We start from the raw sequence: 21483 nt of genomic DNA, 5'->3' as shown, positions 1-21483 counted from the left end.
CCGATTACTGAGCACGCAAGGCACACTGGCCACTGGTGGTGATCTCACGGTAACCCATAGTAACCAGGCATAGTAACCGGTAATGCAACAACTAGCAGATCTACTGCTACTAATTAAATAATAATAATAATAATACAAAGGTGCATGCATTTTATTTTTTAGATATTTCTGTCATCTCTGCGTCGCAGTCTGTTGCGACCGAGCCTACTGTTGCTATGGTTACTACCTCACTCGCTCGCGATACATTTTTGAAGACATTTAGAAATTTTCTAAATATTTTACAAATTATACTTTTCCTAAGTTGATTGTATACAATACTAAAGATTCGATCCTCCATTCTATAAAATAAAGATAATATTCTAAATTAAATCATATTAAAAGTAATCTAAAAAATGCTGGGTTGTTTCAACCCAACTTTGGTTTCAAATATGGACTAACCCAACTTTTGGGTTAAAAAGTTGATTTAAAAATGTAACCCAATAGTTGGGTTAGTCCATGTAAAATAGACATAGGCCTAATCGATAATGCTTGGTTCACTAAGGGTTAAATTTTCCGTTATGTAGCCTAGCCGTACATTAGTATTTCCAAAGAGAGCTCTGTGGTCATTTACTCAGTCTCTCAGTAATCGATTCAAGAAGCTTTATTATTAGAATGGTTATTATTAGCTTCACAATGGCCAAGCGGCAATATAAAATATACATGCACGTGCACACAACAAAACTCTGTTTTGGGTGATGATACGTGCACAAATATAAGCATTTTGTGCCTGCTGCGAAGTGTATAGGCACATTTCCTCATAGTTTTAAATGACAGAAGCATGGTCCTCCTACACTGTAAGCGGTGCTGTAACATTCACCGCCCTGATGAATTTCTATCGGTCTCTACTTTTACCTTTGACGCATTAGGACATGACGGGATTGTAGCAGTCGCTGAAAACGGTCAGTGTGTGATGGGAGAACTACCCCGTTGACTTCGGACAGGTAGGATTACCTTGAACGGTCATTAATCAGTCGTAAAAAGATGGATATTTAGGAAAGGTCCGCGACCGGCTCGGTTGGAAAGGGAGGAGCGCACGCTCGCGCACAGGGCATCATCATTTTCCCTTTTGACTTTCATTTTGAGTATTTCGATGCGCAGCAAATTACGTTGATTTGTCGCCGTGTGCTCAATAAAAGGCAGCTGCTTTTATATGTATCACGCCTCGCCATAATTTAGGGAAGTGCGGGTCTTCAGGGACGGACAGAGGGCTCTAGCTGTCACTGCACGAACACACGCCCATTTTCAATATATGACCAAAATAATGACCCGCGGAATGAACATAAGGCATAAATGCACAGACTCTGCAAGGCGCCGTCGTATTCAGCGGGCTTTTTGTAGAACCTGTGCATTTCTTTTTATTGCGGTTTCAGCCGCTCCGTTACAGGCCGTCGAAATGTTATGACAAATACGGGGATGTTTTTGGGAATCGCCGTGGGTGTTTATTCACAAATGACTGCGGCTCGCGCATAAACATTGAAAACACGCGTGGCATTCTGGCACCTGTGCGCGCGGCGCTTCCTGGTATGTGTCCATTAATGTCATTCAGGTTTCACACAGTTATTGCACGGAGAGAGAGTTAAAACCTTGATGTCCAATAACTATACGAATGTTTCATTTACACTCGGAATTTTTATTTCTGTGACTCGTATGAAACAAAGGGCAGCGCATTATTCGTCTTCGTTGTGCAGGCATGGCGCAATATCACATTATTAATGTAGCCGATTTGCCTTGTTTTAAGCAGAAATGCTCAGATGCTTCATATGTTTGTTCAACTGCGGCCTGGTGTGAGTTAATAATAATATACTGTACATTTTTGGTCAAATTTACGGTGAAATAAACAACTGGCAGCTGTGGTTGGAAGAACTTTACCGTAAAAATACAGTGATGATATTACAAGCATTACGGGAGGTGTTTTGGTGATTGTATATTTTACAGCTCCTGGGCCTACATATTATTAAATGATCTACTGTTTATATACCAACATATTTGAGCTATTTGACCTTTCAAGCATCTGTGGCCACTCGTATCATAAAGCCCAGTTACTCACACAAACACATAACACCAGTTACATGATTATTATATATTAATAAAATGCAAAATAAAACACTACAATGTACATGACTCATAACAAAACTAAAAGAAAAAAGCGAATTTTTAAAAATAATAATAAAAAAATTCAAACAAATGTGCAGGTTTTTGCATGGATTTCTGGAAATGCTGCTTATCCCTTGTTTTATACTTTTTACATATTGAAAAAAATGTTAACAGTATTTCACTGTAATATATATGTATTGCTTATTATGAACGCGATATTGCATAGCTTGTCAGTGATCTACGGCTCTATGTATCCATCTGAAAGCACGTGATGGAGATTAACTATTAATCACAGAAGCGGCTTTACTGACGAGATGCGCATGACAATCACATGCGATTTATCGTGCAGCCCTAGGTTTGTTTGTTGATCACAAATTACAAAGTAGATGAGGAAAACTAGGATGCCGGGTGTATTCAAAAGGGAGACTGGCGTTTGTCGCGGTTTGGAAAAAAATGGGAGAAAACATGACAAAATAACTCGGCGGATATCGCATTTTGCGTAAAATTAAAAATGGACTTTTCAATACCAACCAGATACAAATTTTGGTGGAAACTAATTTTTTTTTAAATGGCGTTTATCGTGTTTTGGAACCAAACTCTTCATATACTTAAATAAATAAATAACAATAAATAAAATAAAAAATAAAAATAAAATACTGAAATTAAATAAATAACTGACATAACCCTGACTGTGCCGTAAACTAATTACTGCGTTGCTGCAGTGTATGTGAGACCTGATGAATAAAATCGAAATGAACCTTTTTATTTATATGTACTAAATATAAATAAAGGCAGTGGTGGCCTAATGGTTAGCGAGTCAGACTTGTAACTGCTGCCCCCCAAAAATGGCTGCCCACTGCTCCGGGTGTGTACGTGTGTGTGTTTGTTCACTACTTACTACTGTGTGTGTGTGTGTGTGTGCACTTGGATTGGTGAAATGCAGAGCACAAATTCCGAGTATGGGACACCATACTTGGCTACACGTCACTTTCACTTTCACTTTCAAATGTTTTAATCACTATTCTGTGTCATTTTTCACTATTGTAAATTACATATTAATTTTAAAATTCTTCATTAATAATCAAAAGTATTCTGCTGTCAACACGTAACTATGTAAGATTAATTAAATATCTATAAGGAAGGTGTTCATTCATGTTTTTTAAAAGACCAGTATAATCACACATGCAAATCTTGTTTATCAGTCAAATTAATTTATAAATGGAAACTCAGCATATATGAAATATGATCAGTAAGTAAAAACACAGTTAATGAAAAGAACACTGGACTGCTACAGGTTCAGGAGGAAATATATTTTATTTTATTATTCAGAATCCACATTTGGAAAGGAAATGTATATATTTACAGGAACAATTCAGATAATTCATGTTCATTCATAGAACATGATTCATTATTTATAATCAACTGACAAAGTAATTATCTGCGTAAATAAAAAATGAATTATATGCATTCTAATGAGTAACTAGGTGCGCTGAATGCTGTTACCAGAAAAGCCTAAACTGTTATGAGTAGAACTAGTAGCAGAACTAGTATGAGTAGAGAAGGAAGTAGTCCGTAATGTGTAAAAATTTAATATTAATATAATATTTAGATATATGCAAATTGTGCATATTTATACACCTTTTTATTATACTGTTTGTTACCATTGTTTTTCATCTTAAAACTTTTTTTTTTTTATCATTATAAAACTTCCATTTCTTCCTCCAGGTCAATCTGTCTGGAGACAGACTGGCACCTTCTTTTTCACCAAGTGAGAGAGTCAGCCAAGCTTCATCTTCGCAGCAGAGCCCAAAAACGGTGTGTGTGCAACAACACAGAAGAAATCATGTTTTTTTTTTTTTATTGGTGTTATCATGACATTTATTGTTTAATTTCTCTTTTGCACCCTCCACTGATTTGATCAATTTCTTGACGATCAGATTTCTCTGCCCAACACTCCTGGATCAACGCCTCTTGTAAGAGGAAGTCAGAATCCAAGCACTGCTACGGCCGCCCGTAAAATCTCCCCTCAAGCACTGCTTCTGGGGAAGAGCCCAAGTACAAGTCAGGCTCAGATGCTCCTGAGGGCCCAGATGGTGAGACAACTTGTGTCATGTTCTGTTCTGCAGGAGTTTTAAACTCTTCATCATTGCAATTTCAGTTCCTCACATGCACTTTACACTAAACGGGTTTTACCCACAATGCAACAGAAGCCGTGCCCCCTTTGATACTCAAATGGAAACTTTTCTGGTTTCTCAACTCTTAGTGAATGCAGATCTAAACGGCTGTCCTGTGACCTACTGCACTGCTTACTTGCAGTTCTTGTTAATGTTGTATTTATTGCTTGTATCTACATCAGAGTGATGTACCTTTTTTTTTTTTTACCATTTTTTAAAAGATTTTAAAAGAAATCTCTAGTGCTCAGCAGGGCAGTAATTTATTTGATTAAAAAATACAGAAAAAACAGTAATATTGTGAAATATAAAATTTTTAAAGAAATGATTTCTGTTTTAATATATTTAATATATAATAATATATATTTAATATATGTGATGTAAAGCTGAATTTTCAGCAGCCATTACTCCAGTCCTCAGTGTCACATGATCTTTCACAAATCAATCTAATATGCTGATTTGGTACGCGGTTATTATCAAGTATTATTGGTGCTCAGTTAATACTAATGTCTCCTATTACTGCATATTTTTTTTGTGGAAACCAGGATACCTTTTTATCAATATTCTTTGACGAATAGAAAGTTCAAAAGCACAGCATTTATTTGAAATAAAAACTGTAGTAATATTATATTTTTGAATCGTTTTGAATCAATTTAATGTGTCCTTGCTGAATAAAACTATAAAAGTGATAATTTTTTTTCTTTTTTAAAGGGGTCATATGATGCGATTTAAAAGGGGCGTAACATTTCCGTCACACGCTTGAGGTATTCAGTCAATCACAACGCACTGGATAGCTGGCCGATCACAGGCACACCTCGCTTTTCAGACCAATGAGCTTTGTAAAAATAGACGCATTTCAGAAAGGCGGGGCATAGCGGAGAAACAATAACGTACAGTATGTGGAAAATAATGTGTTTTTTAAACCTTAAACCGCATAAACACATTTCATTACACCAAATACACAAAATAATGTTCTTTTTAGCAACATCATATGACCCCTTTAAATCTTTCCTACTCAAACCTTTGAATGTTGGTCTTCCACAAAAATATTAAGCAGCACAACTGTTTTCATCATTGATAATAATAACAACAAAGTTTCTTGAGCACCAAATGAGCATATTAGAATAATTTCTAAAGGATCATGCGACACTGAAGACTGGAGTAATGGCTGTTGAAAATTCAGCTTTGCCATCACAGGAATAAATTACATTTTAAAAATGTAAAAATAGAAAACAGTTATTTAGAATTGTAATAATATTTCAGAATATTACTGCAGTTTTGATTAAACAAATTGCAGCCTTGGTGAGCATAAGAGACTTCCAAAAACATTTTAAAAGATTGTAATTATTCCAAACTTTTGACCGGTAGTGTATGTGCTGGTGTCTACAGGTCGTATTTCTTCTCAGCTCATGGTCTAGTGTGACCAGCAGGCTTATTGACTTAAACAAACCGAGGATTAGTGTCTAGAGGTCTGCACAGGGTGCATGCTTGCATATCTCTCATGAGGACAGATTTTACTCGACCACATCAAAAGCTTTTGTGCTGTGAAGTTCACCATCACACCTACACAGCAAAAGCACAACAGGCAGGAAATAACAGCCTTCTATTTTGCACCACTGGGACTTTTTCTTTACCTTTTTACCTTCTCTCTTTTTCTTTCTCTCTTGCATCTCTCTTTCTCTGTGCTTGCCATCTGGCAGTTGATTCTAACGTCTGCTGTGCGGCCTGATGTACCTGCCCTCTCCTCCTTCTCTTCCTCCACCCCTTCCTCTTCCTCACCTCGATTTCCCTCCACACAGGTGAGCTTGATTATGTCTGGTCATGTGATACATACATCCGTTCTTCTGAATTTAAAGGGAAAGTTCACTTAAAAATTAAATTTTGTCATCATTTACTCTCCCTCACCCTGAACTTATTTTCTTTCATGTAACACAAAATGAGAAGTTTAGCAGAATCTCTACACAGTAAAAATGAATGGGGACTGATGGTGCTCCAAAAAATTATTTGTTTTTATTATTTGCTGAAAATCATCTCCGCAACAGTTCTCAAATCTCATTCACATTAACATTTAAAAAAAGCATGTTAATGTGTTGTTTCAGGTTTGACGTCAATGATTTTGGTTGGTTTCGTATACAAAGCTATCATATGACTTCTGAAGTTTTTTGGAAGAATATCATGGATAAGTCGTATGAACTTTTTTTGTGTGTGCATTTTTATCATTTTTTTAAAATATGGAAAAAGCAGCTCAGATATTCTGCTAAATATCTTCTTACATTTAAAAAAGAAAGTTATACAGGTTTGTAATGACATGAAAGTGAGTAAATGATGACAAATTTTTCATTTGTAGGTGAACTATCCCTTTATTCTATGTAACTTAAATGTAACACATAACCGTAAATATCTTTTTTTTCTAAAGTTTTAAATCTGTGTTCATCTGGTTTCTGTTACATGTGGTGTTTTTCCAAAACCAGAATTTATGGCATCAATATCTTTCATTCTGTCTTTGTTCTTCAGCTCCAGAGTCTGACTCTCCGTCCACCTCCACCTGGCACCCTCACCATCCCTCCGAACTTACCACTAAAGCCCACAACGTCAAGCCAACCCCCTCCTCTTTCATGCCCAAGATTACAGACCTTCCATCTGAGACCCAGCCAGCCAGCGAATGCTCCAGGGAAGGAAGGAGCTACTAAGACAGAAAGCCCAGCATCTCAAACAGCTCAAACGAAAGCACCCGTTCGCCATCTTACGGTTCCACCTCCATGTGAGTGACCACATACATATCTCACTCTTCAAGAGATATTCAAAATGCAGATGCTTTAATCAAATTTAGAAACAGACTACTGTTCAAAAGTTTGGGGTTGGTAAGATTTTTTAATATTTTTGAAAGAAGTCTCTTATGCTAAGGCTGCATTTATTTGATCAAAAATGCTATAAAAACAGTAATATTGTGAAATATTATTAAAATTACAACTGCTTTCTAGTTTAATATTTTTTAAAATGTAATTTTTTCTTGTGATGGCTTATTCTTCCTTGTGTCTCCAGCCCTGTATGCACCTGCACAGGCCCATGCCTTAGCGAAGCAGAAGCTGAACAGCAGTGTTCTCAAGAGGCCCCACAGCCAGATCAGCATCCCCCAGCACCCCTTCAATCAGAGGCATACGCCCCCCAACTCTCCCCCTGCAACACCAAAGAAGCCTCTTCCAGAGTTAAAGCGCTGCCCGTCCACCCAGCCATCCCAAAGCTTGTCAGCACAGAGCGCTTCAGTGCCCATCACCGTTCCTTCCCCCACGAGGTCTCACCTCACACCCCCTACCCTGACTTTGCCCTTGAGGTCTTCCTCACCTGGTGGGTCCTTACTGGCTACAAAACAGCTGCTGAGGATCGCGTTGTCTTCTGCATCCCAGTGCACCAATGGCCAATCAAAGACAGCCACTATGTCCCCGCCCCATGATCTCATCCAATCAAAGCCACTTGTCTCGCCAGTGCTCTCTAAACCAGAGTGCCCCGCCCAGCCGCTACGGACTCCAAACCCATGCCCACAGCTGGTGCAGCTGTCGCCCTCCAGACAAACCACAGCGGCCACACCTCTCATCACCACCCCACTGCTGGCGTCTCCTCAAAGGGCATCCCCTCCGTCTCCAGTGCTGCCCCTGGTGTCCACCAGCAGCATTCTAGCACCACTGCAGTCCCCTTTGACCTCACAGAGTCCAACAAAAACGACCGAGACATCGAAAGAGCCAAAAGATAGAAAGGAAGAGCAAAAGGAGGGAGATGTACCAGAAAAGATTCCTCAAGAACTGAAATGTCCAGCACCCCAAGAGAAAATCACCCAGGCTGTCGCCGTAGATCAGCCATCAAGTCAAACTTCAGAGAAGGTTATTAAAACAGTGCAAACCTCAAACCTCTTTTTAAAAAAAAATTACTTTTCAGGCAACCAATATGGATTTTTCAATGGCCGATACTATGATATCTAGAGAGCAGTGTGGCTGATATAATGCTCAAAAGACAATGTAATGATGACAAATGTTACATAGATAAATTGCTGAAGTGAAACAAACACTAAATTTGTTCAAAATTGGATTTTGGAAATGATGCAAGGGGAAACACTTGATAATCGGCTGATCAGGCAGTTGTCATCCAATGCCCATAGTCTCATAATGGCCAAATATCATCTGATTAATACTCATGGTCGATATGTCAGTCTATCATTACTTCTTAAAATAACTTTTTTTTTCCCAGCAGGGTTATTATAGTTAATTAAATCTAAAACCATAAAAATAATTTTTGTTACATTTTCATAATTTAATTATAAAATAAACGTTAACTGAAAATAAATATAAAAAAATAAAATGTATTTTATTTCAGTTAGTTGCATTTCTAATTTTCATTTCATTTAGCTTTATGAACTAAATAAATAAAAATTAAAATGAATAAAAACTATATAGACATTTTAAAAAAAACTAAAACCAATAAAATGACAAAAAAAACAACAACATTACTAAAACTAGCTAAAATTCAAATGAAAATGGAAAATATACAAATAAAAACTAATTATAAATATTAATATAACTATAACAGTATCTCAATGATACTATCATAACACTATTTTACCATAATGCCTTAGTAAGTATATGTTGAAGTGAACAATCTCTGCATTTTAGGTCTTGAACAAGATGACAGTCTGCACAGAGGATTCGAGGATAGACAGCCAGATGAAGACTTCACAGAAGAATGAGCCCCTCTCGTCCTCAGTCGCACCATGGCCAGCTGAGAAAGATGACCAGTGTGAGGAAACGTCCACCCAGTCAGACAATCACTCAGGTATATAGAGTCATAGTCTGCAATAAAAAGTCAAAAATGTAAATATGAACGCAAACATTTCTCATCAAATTTATCCAATTTATTTGAATGTTTTAGGAGAAACATCTGAGATAGCTGATACCTTAATATATAACTGAGAACTCCATAAAGTCTTCTGAGATCTGAAGCAGCATTTATAGAATCTGTTGGTAACATCACACCTGTCTTCATCTTTGTAGCAATCTCCAGCCTCTCCTCTGACATGTCACCCATCCAGTCCTCCATCACTCAGCCATTAGATATGTCCCCTGTGGACAGCTGCTTTCCTCCAAAGTTTCATCCTGTGCTAGAGAGGCCACCAGTTCAGCCTCCCACCGTCAGTCAAATGAAGACCACAGAGACTCAGCAACCATCAGGAGTGGTCAAACCTTTGGTTCTGACACACCTGGTGGAAGGATTTATCATACAGGAGGGACTGGAGCCATTCCCGGTAAACAAAATATCTATCAACCACTGCCTAAAACATATTTTTGTGGTCATGTACAATGTTTTTCTGAACTTTCTATTCATCAAAAATCCTGGAAAATATGTATAACGGTTTGTGCAAAAATACAACAATTTTTAACATTGATAAAAATAGGAAATGTTTTTTTTAGCACCAAATCAGCATATTACAATGATTTCTGAAGGACCATGTGTCACTAAAGAATGGAGATTTATTCCATCACAGGAATAAATTACATTTTAAAATATATTAAAATAAAAAACGTTTATTTTATGTATAATATTTTACAATAATCCCACAGGTGAGCAGGTCATCTCTGATGGTGGGTCCTGTCCAGGAGTCTGGGGTGAATGGGGTGAGGGAAGCAGAACTCATCCCTTCTAGTTCAGAACCTCCAGAGGACTCCACAGACTCCGATGATGTGGTTACAAACAGTAAGTAAAACACCCGTCTACTTTTCCAAGTTTGTAATTGTAGTATAGTGCAGCATCTTTATTACAAATACACCATGTAATATTTATCTAAACAATTTATGACGGTCACAGTTAGGGGTTGAAAATGAGCAAAGCCATCAAGGATCACATTCCATGCAAGACACCATTGGTCTACTCCAAATCTCTCATTCAATACTGAAAAGAACTAAAGATTGACTGTTTATTCCAGTATTTGTGTGTGCTTTCTATTTGTGTGTGTCTGTCTGTCTATCTATCTTTCTATCTTTGTTTTAATAATATTTCTCACTGTAGATGGTATCGGACGGTCCCACAAGCTTGTTCTGCAGTGCCAGTTTTGCAAGAGAAAAGGCACTGCCCAAACATTCCCACGCTCCAAACGCTTCTGCTCCAAATCCTGTGCCAAGAGGTACACCTCCCTTACATGACATAAATAACACATTGACAGAGTAAAACAAACAACCTATTTTTATGACTGACACAATAATGAACGGGTGCCTAACTTGTATTCTGGCACGTACAACTGCTCCATCAACACCCTTGCAAATGTCTCTCTTGCTTAGTGGAGTGAGAAACCACAACTGGAAGGGTCTGAGCATGATTTCCTGCATGTATCTAGAGTTCTCTTCAAGAATAACAGCAGAACGCATGGTGTTGAAAAGGGTATTTCCATCAGCAGCATAACAAATTAACCCCTTATTTGCCACCGTCATTTTTTTCTATCACATATTTTAGTAATCATCATAAATTATATATCATTTGAAAGCTTAAAACCTCAGAATTCAACCTGTGATTCCCTCCATTTTTCATCTTACAAAAATGCATTGATTCGCTACAGGAGGCCTTTGTTCACCCCCGGAGCCATATGAGACCATTTTTTTAATGTATAGAGTCTCAAGATTCCATATTTGGTGGCTATTTTTTGATAGAAGTAATATTGACAGAGAAATTTAGACCTTCATGACAGAAAAATGCATCAACAAAAATTCTACAGAGTTTGGATGGCACCCGGTGGCTGTTTGTGGTATAACGCCCTAAATAAAATCTCACAGGAACCTCAACTTCAAATTTTGAATAGTGCACTTTCATGTCTATGTTCAAAAATGGCGGGTGGCACTTAAAGGGTTAGTTCACCCAAAAATTAAAATTAGGCTGTGTTTTACTCACCCCCGAGGCATCCTAGGTGTATATGACTTTCTTCTTTCAGACGAATCCAGTCGGAGTTATATTAAAAATTGTCCTGGCTATTCCAAGCTCTATCATTGCAGTCAGCGGGTGTTGCAGTGCTTCAAGGAGACTGGTTTTCCTTTGCTAAAGTAAGGAAACTTTGCTTCCTTTGCTCCTGTAAACAAACGTTGGTTTTCACGAGACTCACCGGCGCATGCGCAACGCTGAACTCATACGGCATCTGCCCGGAGCTGCTCCCGTGTACAACTATTGGCACAAGCTACATTAAAGTGATTATTATGTTTTGAATATGGATATTTTTCTTACAAAAATGCATTGATTCGCTACAGGAGGCCTTTGTTCACCCCCGGAGCCATATGAGACCATTTTTTTAATGTATAGACGCTTTTTATTTCACTTCTTTGGGACTGAAGCACTGCAACACCCGCTGACTGCAATGATAGAGCTTGGAATAGCCAGGAACATTTTTTATATAACTCTGACTGGATTCGTCTGAAAGAAGAAAGTCATATACACCTAGGATACCTCTGGGGTAAGTAAAACACAGCCTAATTTTCATTTTTGGGTGAACTAACCCTTTAAGGGGTTAAAATGCATGTTTACAGTGGCCACAAAAAGTGCTTGGACAAACCTATAAATGTATGAATGCTATTGCCTTATACAACAATTATCAAACCAAGTGGAGTTTATTTTAAGTAATACAGAACAAAAAGACTTTCTTTTTAGACCCTTTGAAGACTTTTTCACAAAAATTAGGGTTTGTTTGGTTTTAAACTAAATCAATAGATATACAGTTCAAATTGAACACAAATCATGTTCTGGATGTCAAACAGTAGTGGAGCAGGTTCTTAGTTAATGTGGTGAACTACACCTGTGGTTACTGTTCACCTATGTCAACTTGAGGAACTAAAAATTACACAACTTGGTCATTGCAAAAAGTTAGTTAAGAGAAAAGCTGAATCATTTGTTTGCAGATGCCACTTAGCTTGATATTTTGCATCTAATGCAATGACTTTCATACATTTTTAAACTGTACAAAAGTGTTCATATACTTTTTTAGGAGCACTGTATTGAAGTATGGTTGAAAAATAGTCTCTAGCATTGTCCTAAAAAGACTCACACACACATACAAACTCTGACAGGATGTGGTCATGGTTTGTGATAAACATCAACCCTTGACACACATATCGAGCTGCAAGGCTGATCTTGGTCAGTGTGTTGGGTTGACTATAAAGACAACCTTTGTTTACCTCCTCAATCTTTTTGCAGGTTCAGTTACACCAAACGTTTCCGCACGTTCAGACGCTGTGTAAGTGAGGGGGGCCATCGATCTGAGCTCAATGGTGCCGAAGAAAATTTCCACCAGGTTTGTCCAAGGCCTGTAAAACAATGTATGTGTTTGAGATCTGTGTGCTATACTAAACTCTGTTACCGTCTAGGCCAAACATGGGACCACAGAGCAGTGGAGAATCCTTCAACAGCCGCCACATGAGGGGGAATATGGGACGGCCGCTCCGATGAAGACCAGGCTCCGCAGACACACGGAACAGGAACGGGAGCGAGAGATTAGAGTCAGGCAAACGGTGGAGGAGACGAGAAGTGCTCCAACTTCACCCATAGATCCTGTGTCTCCCATTGATATCTCCCCCTACCCCAAACCAGCTCAGTGGTCTGTGGATCAAGTGTCAAGCTTCATATCCAATTTACCAGGTACAAAGAACCCCATCTATCTATCTATCTATCTATCTATCTATCTGTATCTGTCTGTCTTTCTGTCTGTTTGTCTGTCCATTCTTCTATCTATCTATCTATCTATCTATCTGTCTGTCTATCTGCTGTCTGTCTGTATGTCTTTCTATCTCCTGTCTATCTATCTGTCTGTCTGCCTATTGTCTGTCTATCTGTCTGTCTATCTATATATTTACCTATCTATCTGTCTGTCTGCTGTCCATCTGCTGTCTGTCTATCTGCTGGCTGTCTGCTGTCTGTCCATCTGCTGTCTGTGTCTTTCTTTCTATCTCCTGTCTATCTATCTGCCATCTGTCTGTCCTGTCCTGTCTGTCTGCTGTCTATCTGTCTGTCTGTCTTTGTGCTGTCTATCTATATGTCTATCTATCTGCTGTCTGTCTATCTATTGGCCAGGCTTTCTCAGGCTAACATTAAATTTGATTTGACAAACTTTTGTGAACATTAACACTACTGTTTTAACCCACCTCAATTGTCCCAGGGTGTCAAGACATTGCAGAATCCTTCAGAGCCCAAGAGATCGACGGGCAGGCCTTGCTTCTGCTGACTGAAGACCATTTGATGAGCGCCATGAATGTCAAACTTGGCCCCGCTCTCAAAATATGCGCCCGCATCAACTCCCTGAAAGAAGGTGGAAGATAAAGAGAATGAAACAGAGACACAAAAGAAGCTAGGTATATCCTTGTGGACCATAAGAGCACTTGCCAATAGAATAGAGCCATTTTGTGCACTTTAATCTTCAGAGATTTATGCGATAATTTCATTGTTATGAGAAAGCTTACATGTATTTGCTTGAACTAAACTAGCAAAACCTTACAGTTCTTGTAAACTTAGCCTCTGTCTGAAAGCATGGTAGCAATATAATGGTCTCAGTCTGTGAGTGTTTTACAGGATGTATATTTAATTGCAGTAGGAGGGAACTGTCAGCGTCTCCTTTTTTTGTATGGGTAATCATGATCAGGGTCAATGATTTTATATTTTTGGCTGAGAGCAAAGGAGATCACTTCCTGTGCCGGTGCGGAGAGGTATGACAAGAACGGAAGTGCTGTTATTGTGTGCATGTCCCATTGTATATATTTTCCTATCGTATTCCATATGTATACATGTATAACAATGCAGTGTTCTGTGTGTATAAATTAAAAAAATGTTTTGTGAAGGATTTGTAATATTTAATATATTTGTCTTCTAAGGCTCTAGAAAGTACAAATGCGAATCATTTCAAGTTTATAAACATTTTTAAATGACGTTTGAGATACTGACATAAATGACATTTTGTGAAATCTCCACAGTGGTACTGTGTAAATCAGACAGACTGTCGAAGAATAATACAAGAAGAAGGTATCCAAAGGCAATCGTTTTAAATCAAGGCAGTGAAAAGGTGCCTTTTTTTTGAGACCTTATGAAACTACTGTAGTCATTTTGCTGAGGCAAACTATGTACTAGATTGTGTCATCAAGTGTTGTTTCTCATTGTTATATTACCTTTCTTGTGCCACTTTTGATTATTTAATTAAACCAACTACATTTTGTTACGGAACTTTGAATTGGCCATTTATTGTACCTATTTCTTTGTCAAATTTTTATTTATTTATTTATTTTATCTTTTTTTTGTCCTTTTACAGGTGGTAATGTGGATTACCCAGCTTTTTGAGTTACCATGGTATATAGATAACTGTTTGGGGTCAGTCATTTTTTTTTCTTTTTATTCAGCAAGAATGCATTAAATTGATCAAAAGCCACAGTAAAGACTTTCACAATGTTACAAAAAATCAATTAAAAAGTTCTTTCTTTTCATCAAAGAATCATGCAAAAATATATATCACGGTTTCCAGAAAAATATTAAGCAACACAACTGTTTTTAACATTAGTAATAAGAAATGTTTGTTTGTTTTTAGCACCAAATCAGCATATTAGAATGATTTCTGAAGGATTATGTGACACTGAAGACTGGAGTAATGGCTGTTAAAAATCAGGTTTGACATCCAGGAATAAATTGCATTACAAAAAAAAAACCAAAATCTTATCGAACCCAAACTTTGGAACAGTAGTGTATGTATGTGGTATTATAGATAAATCTGTTTTCTGTGTTTTAGTAAGGGTGGTTTCTCTGAGCTTGGTATGAGTCATCATAAAGCGTCCAGATATGTTTCAAATGTCAAAAATTGGTCTTGGACAACGTAATATCATCTAACCCACTAGATGGCATTCACACCCAAAATAGTAATTTCATGCCTCCTCAGAGAGCGTCTTTTTAAATTGTTATGGTTGACACAAAGTTCTGTTGTAGTTTGTGAAATATTATCACGATTATTTAATTTGGGAATAAGCCGAAAACTATAATACTGAGAGAAAAAAATTAAAGCAGAGACTTATTAATGCTGCAATAAATCAAAAGATGTTATTCTCCAGGCTTTGAGGGAAGGCCGTTGTGACGTATATGGCTGTGCTTTCTTCTGATTGGCTGAAAGTTATGTTGGGCACGTCCACTATAAAAAGTTAATTTACCAAACGGATTGTTTTACAGTCCATTCTCAAACTGTTTGTACGCTAATCTGCTACAGCATGCGTTTTATTTAGGATCAGTGATCTTTAATTTTTTTTTATGTTTTCGTATTAGTTTTTGACTTGAATACCGTATAACGTTAGTAGTAAACATCTTCTTTGCGAACACATTTGTACATATTCAGTCAGAATGTCTCATAGCTGTCGTCTGCTTTGTGGTTTTTTAATGAGCTGCATCGGCTGGACTGGTATTATAATAGCGACCTCAACAAATGACTGGGTGGTGACCTGTAAGTACGGCATGCACACCTGCAGGAAGATGGATGAGCTGGAGACCAAGGGCTTGTGGACAGAGTGTGTCATCTCTACTGCTCTCTATCACTGCATCTCACTCAACCAGATCCTCGATATACCAGGTGAGAAATATGTTCATGTTTTAGTAAAAATCATTATTTTATTTGTATGCATCCTTTTTTTCTTTTCATTTATGGAATTAAATCAAAAAAAAAATTATTCTTCTTTTTTTTAAATACTTTTTTAAATCACATAATATCCACCTGGGACCCAGGCATAGAGAGATTTTAGTGAATTTCTTTGAGACCCTACATGCCACAGTCTGGATGTCCTGTACAAAGCACATTCAGGGCTTTTTAGAGATATCAAATGTTTGGAGGTTTGATCATAAACAAATAAACACTCCCTCTCCTTGGTCTTTAAATATGACTGATATTGACAGAATGATCACATTTAGCACTCTTATGGAAATATGATAATGTTTTGTAGTTATCATTTAAATCTGGCTCATTTTCAAATTGTTTGTCGTAAATAAACATTTCAGAAAAAATGTAATGGGGTTTCAAATCGGAATATGACTTTTTGTTATGAAACAGGGCATCATTTTCATACATGTCTTCTGTAGAGGACACCAGGACAAACGGCATGTTAATCAGGCATTTTGGAGAGACATAACAAGTCAATAGGGAAAGAAATTATAGATCAATATTCCTATGAAATATGAGATATTCGTATGAAAATGTTGCCACGTTATTACTCCCATTATAACCCTTCTTTTTTCATTATGGTTTGCCCTAAGAACACATTTATATGCAAATTAGATGCAATGTATAGATACATTGTATAGAATGGGAATACCAATATATGGACATTTAAAAAAATAAAAATTACGCACATATTCCATAAAGTACAGTATATCAAATCATTCTGTTATATCTTTCATAACATTGGCTAAAAATAGCCTGAAACCTAAAAACTGATTGGTGAATGAAAAAATAAAACATTGGTTTTGCCTATATAAGTATATATGCCTTTTAATGTTTTTTTTTTTTAAATAACTTAGTCCTGGCATCCTTTACAAAGGACATAGAATCAAATATGAATAAAATATTTTTTTTTCCAAAAATGTTTTTGTCCATTTGTTTCTTATGCTCCAACCAATGTAATGACATAAAAAAATTCACAAAACCTTTTTTTTTCTGATTCTCAGGAGGATATTATTTTAACATAATTTTATTTAAGTTGAATAGTTATAACGCAGGAATTATTAAAACGTAATTTAAGTATATATACATGTCCTATCCTATTTATAATATATATTCGTTTTTTTGTGCAAATGATGGGTTGTCAGGGAAGCTGAATGCATTTGTTGTTTTTGTTTGAAGCTTACATCCAGACGTCGCGCGCTCTGATGGTCTCCGCCTCTCTGCTCGGACTGCCCGCTCTGGCGCTCGTGCTGCTGGCGATGCCGTGCGTCAAACTGAGCCAAGAGAGCGAAGACACCAAACACAGACGCGCAGTCCTGGGAGGACTTCTTATACTGTTTATATGTGAGTTATTGCTGTGTGAAATATAGTAGGGCCAATCTCAGTAAAGGGTGTCATTTACATCTCAACAAAATGGAAATTTCAACGATCATTTCTTAAAGGGATAGTTCACCCCAAAATTAAAACACTAATTTATTCACCCAAATGTTGTTCCAAAATCTGTTCACTTTCTTTATTTTAAAACTCGAAAGGAGTTTTCCCAGATAGCACACATACGTCTGCAAGATGTCTGTTAAAGATCACTGCATCTGGAAAGCATCTGCTGTGAACAAACATCTGATGGACATCTTTTAAACATCAGTTTTACATACATTCTAAATCATAAACATCTTAAAGACATTTTCTAAACTTCTTTTTGACATCTGATAGGAAATGTCCTATAGACTTATTGCAGATGAGCAAACACTCTAAAAAATACATCTTGCAGATGTAAATGCAGACGTCTCTGTGATGTACGTGTGCTATCAGGGATACAGAATGATCAAAAAAGTAGTTTTGTGCATTATATTCTACTGAAGTCATTATATAGTTATAATACCACCTCCAGTGGGATAGAGTCAGTGTGTGAACCTGAGAACTGGATCAATCCAATTTGTGAACAAATCATTTATGAATTGGATCAGTCAATTATTTGAAAAGATCTGACTCACAAGAACAATTTGTATCACTGCTTCGCTCATAAACTCTCATGTAAGCGCCAAGAAGAACTAGGATGTTCAATGAATGTGTATTTTAATTTTTAAGTGAACTGTCCCAATCCTAAATATGTGGATTCAACAGTTTAAAGTAGCACTTAACACTATTAAAAATAAAGGCTCTTTATTATCTTCTATGGTTTCATGAAGAACCTTCAACATGCATGGAACATTTTCATAGTGGCAAAACATGCTTCAGATTATTCAAATGTTCTACACACTAAGAAATGGTTCTTTTAGAACTGTTCACTGAAAGGTTCTTTGGGGAACCAAAAATGGTTCTACTTGGCATCGAGGCAAAACCCCCTTTTGGAACCTTTTTAAGAGTGTTAAGTGCTACACCTATTCAATCCCATCATAGTAAATTTGGTATCTACCAGAACCCATTTAACCAATAACATCTGAGTACCTTTCCTAGAACAGTCATGGTACCATTTCCTGCAAAGGACCCTTTGATATATTACTCATGAACCTAAAATAAAGCAGTTTGTTAAATTGTTGAAATTTTAGCAGTTCTAAGCAAAATGCTAGATGTTGTCCTCTGGTTGCTCATATCCTCTCTAAAGTCAAGCTTTCAACATACAGGACTGAAAATGTCCTTGACTGAAGTAACTGTAAATCATCCAGAGATTTCCTACATCCTGTTAGATTGGGAAGAGCCAGTCATGGTCAACATGTCCCGACCCATTTTTACAGGTGGCTGGTTTAGAGTTTGGCTAGTTTGTTCTGTAAACAACACAAATAAAACTCCCAGTCTTAAGGTGTGGTCACATTTACCGTTGTTCAGCGAATTTTCACGGGCGAAATGCATTCATTTAAATGGGAATCTACAATTTCTGGAATTCGAGTGAGGGTGAAAGATTGCCACGCACAAATTTCACATCATGTTCAAATTCGCCATGTTGACACACAGAAAGCTGCTTGGTTTAAAGGTGACTTCTATCATACATCGCTTCACCATTGACTATTGACTTTTTCGCTAATGTGACTGCTTGTAAGTCAGTTTGCTATTCTCCATGATTATGGTATGGCATTATAGCACCCTTCCTCTTGTTTTCAGCTCTGTGCGGGATGGTGTCAACGGTGTGGTTTCCTATTGGCGTGCTTCACGAGGACGGCCTGATGTCGTTCGGATTCTCCTTGTATGCTGGCTGGGTCGGTTCAGCCCTTTGTTTTTTTGGCAGCTCGTTGATGATTTGTTGCTCAAGGGGTGACGGCCCAAGTCAAAATCTTGAAAACCACTACTACTACTCAAAACACAGCGGCGTTACCAACTCTGGCCCTCCTATAAACAGTCATGCCAAGAGCGCACATGTGTGAGAGTGAAGACACACTGGACAAGACCGCAGGCGCCTTACCTCAAGATTTGAACACGCGCCGATGAAATATGTGAAGAATTTGTTTTCTACTGCCATGGTTTGACTGCAAACATGTGAAGATTTGGCGGGAACAGAGAATTCGGTGGAAACTGTTCTTTTTTTGTGCTAAAACTTAGACGTTTGAACATTTAAGGCTTTGTTTGAACAGACGTTGAAATGAATCCAAAGGGAAACAGCTCTCTTCTCCCTAGGCATTTCATTTTTCATTGACTTTACAGTATTTACACAGTATTCATTTTGCTCCTATATTTTATTTTACCAGCGACTTTATTTTATCTTGTGTAAAAGTTGTGAATATAAGCTTATTAGCTCATGCCAACATTTAGGAAAGCATGTACACCCAGACAGACAGATAGATAGACGGACAGGAAAGCTGTGTGGTTGAATGACCAGATGTCATCTGCACTGATTTCCTGGAGATCTCCTCACAGCTTCCTGCACACAACCTCCTAGGAAATCAGCATTTGAAATTTGAGAAAAAATATGTGTAACAGGAAAACCGGTCATTTTTTTTCTGGTCCCATATGGTTGGTGATTGATTAATTGTGGTAATGCATTATTTTATGTGCTGTTTGAGAGTTTGAGGACATAATACTTCTTATACCGTCTACTTTGTTATGCATTTTACTTGTTCAAAATCATCATGCCATCTCATAATACACAAATTTAATGTGTCTGAATGAAAACATGAACCTAAAAAATATATTTAAAATAATATTGTTATAGCTGATGACACAAAAAAGACACCATTTGTGCTTGTAAAATATATTAATTTTAATATTTCATTTTAAAATATATTTGTATATTCTTTTCAAACATGTAACTCTTGATCTCTGTGAATATAAGTGTGTTCTGAATTTGAATGATTTTTAGCGCAGAGCTGTAAGGAAGAAATGTAAATATCCTCGTGCAAACCTAAACAAGGGTGAAACCACAAGAGCACGACATTTCTACAAACCAACAGAGAAAGAATTTGATATCAATGTCGCAAAATATTTTGAGAACTATTGAGCTTTCACAGGGAGCCAATCATAATATTTCCTCCCTTGAAATTCAAGGGAGAGCTTGAGACTTTAGATCAAACACAGCTGTGGAGATGATGTAAGGTGAAAAGTCCACTCAATGCATCTTCAGAGGGTTTCTGCTCATGTAGTGACAACTTGCATTGGTTTTTGCTTTAAAGAGGCATCCTGAGTTTTTATACGGAGAAGACAAGGGCATTGCTTTTAGGATCTTAATAATGGAAAAAAAGAGTACGGTTTGTATTAAAGCCAACACTGAAACAGCAGCTCACATCAGAAAGAAACACTAATTCTGTTCGAAATCTAAGCATATATTTGATTTTAGTAGAATAACATTAAGGAGGGGTTATTTAAAGGCACTTTTGAAGCCTTAATAAAAAAACTGGGCTAAACATCTAGATAAGTCACATCTATCACAAGGTGCAAATGCATTTAACAAGCACCTGTTCAAGAATAAATATTAAGTTCACTTAGAAACACACTCAAAAATGTTTTAATAACTAGTGAGACATGATTAATAACACCTTCAAACCTACAAAAAAAAATCTATCAGTGACTGATTTTGTCTGGTAGAATGTGTTCCTGGATTAATGTTTGTTCCTGTCAAACGAGCACAGTACTAACCTTAACCATTAACTACCCACGAGGTCTTAATTAAAATAAAAGTGTTAATTTTAATAATGATAAAAAGTGTTAATTTTGTTTAGTCATAGTTTTTGACAAAAATATTGTTTAATTTTATTTTGTCATCATGTCACACTCATTTATCATATAACTTAAATAATATATATTTAATTTATATAATTTAAATATATTAAATTACATAATATAAATTAATAATAAATTATTTTAAAGTCAGCATGAAATAAAATTCATGTTTTATAAATGCATCTTAATGATCTTATTGTGAACAATTTATCCGTGTATCATATGTTTCATTTTTACATTCTTTTTTTTTTACTCGGATGTGCATCATAATATGGAAGAAAAGATATGTCGATTCCATTTCATTGTGACTTTAATAATAGCCCTACTTTAAAATGGCTACTA

The 21483-nt window shown here is 36.8% G+C and overlaps 2 protein-coding genes across 2 annotated transcripts; both read left to right on the top strand.

Moving 5' to 3' along the window:
- The first annotated feature begins 806 nt into the window (after positions 1–806).
- LOC107721827 (polyhomeotic-like protein 3) lies at positions 807–14526 on the top strand. The gene is made up of 13 exons (XM_016529998.1): positions 807–833; positions 3859–3948; positions 4071–4226; positions 6005–6103; positions 6819–7065; positions 7347–8179; positions 8966–9125; positions 9344–9594; positions 9911–10043; positions 10356–10470; positions 12519–12615; positions 12689–12959; positions 13477–14526. Exons 1-13 carry the CDS (start codon positions 807–809, stop codon positions 13635–13637), a joined length of 2640 nt encoding a protein of 879 aa, XP_016385484.1. The 3' UTR covers positions 13638–14526.
- A 544-nt stretch (positions 14527–15070) lies between these two features.
- On the top strand, positions 15071–21047 carry LOC107721903 (claudin-11-like). Its single transcript, XM_016530112.1, has 3 exons — positions 15071–15912; positions 17176–17340; positions 19093–21047. The coding sequence occupies exons 1-3, from the start codon at positions 15687–15689 to the stop codon at positions 19350–19352; spliced, it is 651 nt and encodes a 216-aa protein (XP_016385598.1). The 5' UTR covers positions 15071–15686; the 3' UTR covers positions 19353–21047.
- Positions 21048–21483: the final 436 nt, after the last annotated feature.

The sequence above is a fragment of the Sinocyclocheilus rhinocerous genome, unplaced genomic scaffold, assembly GCF_001515625.1.
Source record: "Sinocyclocheilus rhinocerous isolate Xijiao unplaced genomic scaffold, SAMN03320098_v1.1 scaffold90, whole genome shotgun sequence".
Taxonomy (NCBI): Eukaryota; Metazoa; Chordata; class Actinopteri; order Cypriniformes; family Cyprinidae; genus Sinocyclocheilus; species Sinocyclocheilus rhinocerous.
Note: the sequence above shows the minus strand (reverse complement) of the source record. Positions and strands in the feature narration are given on the sequence as shown.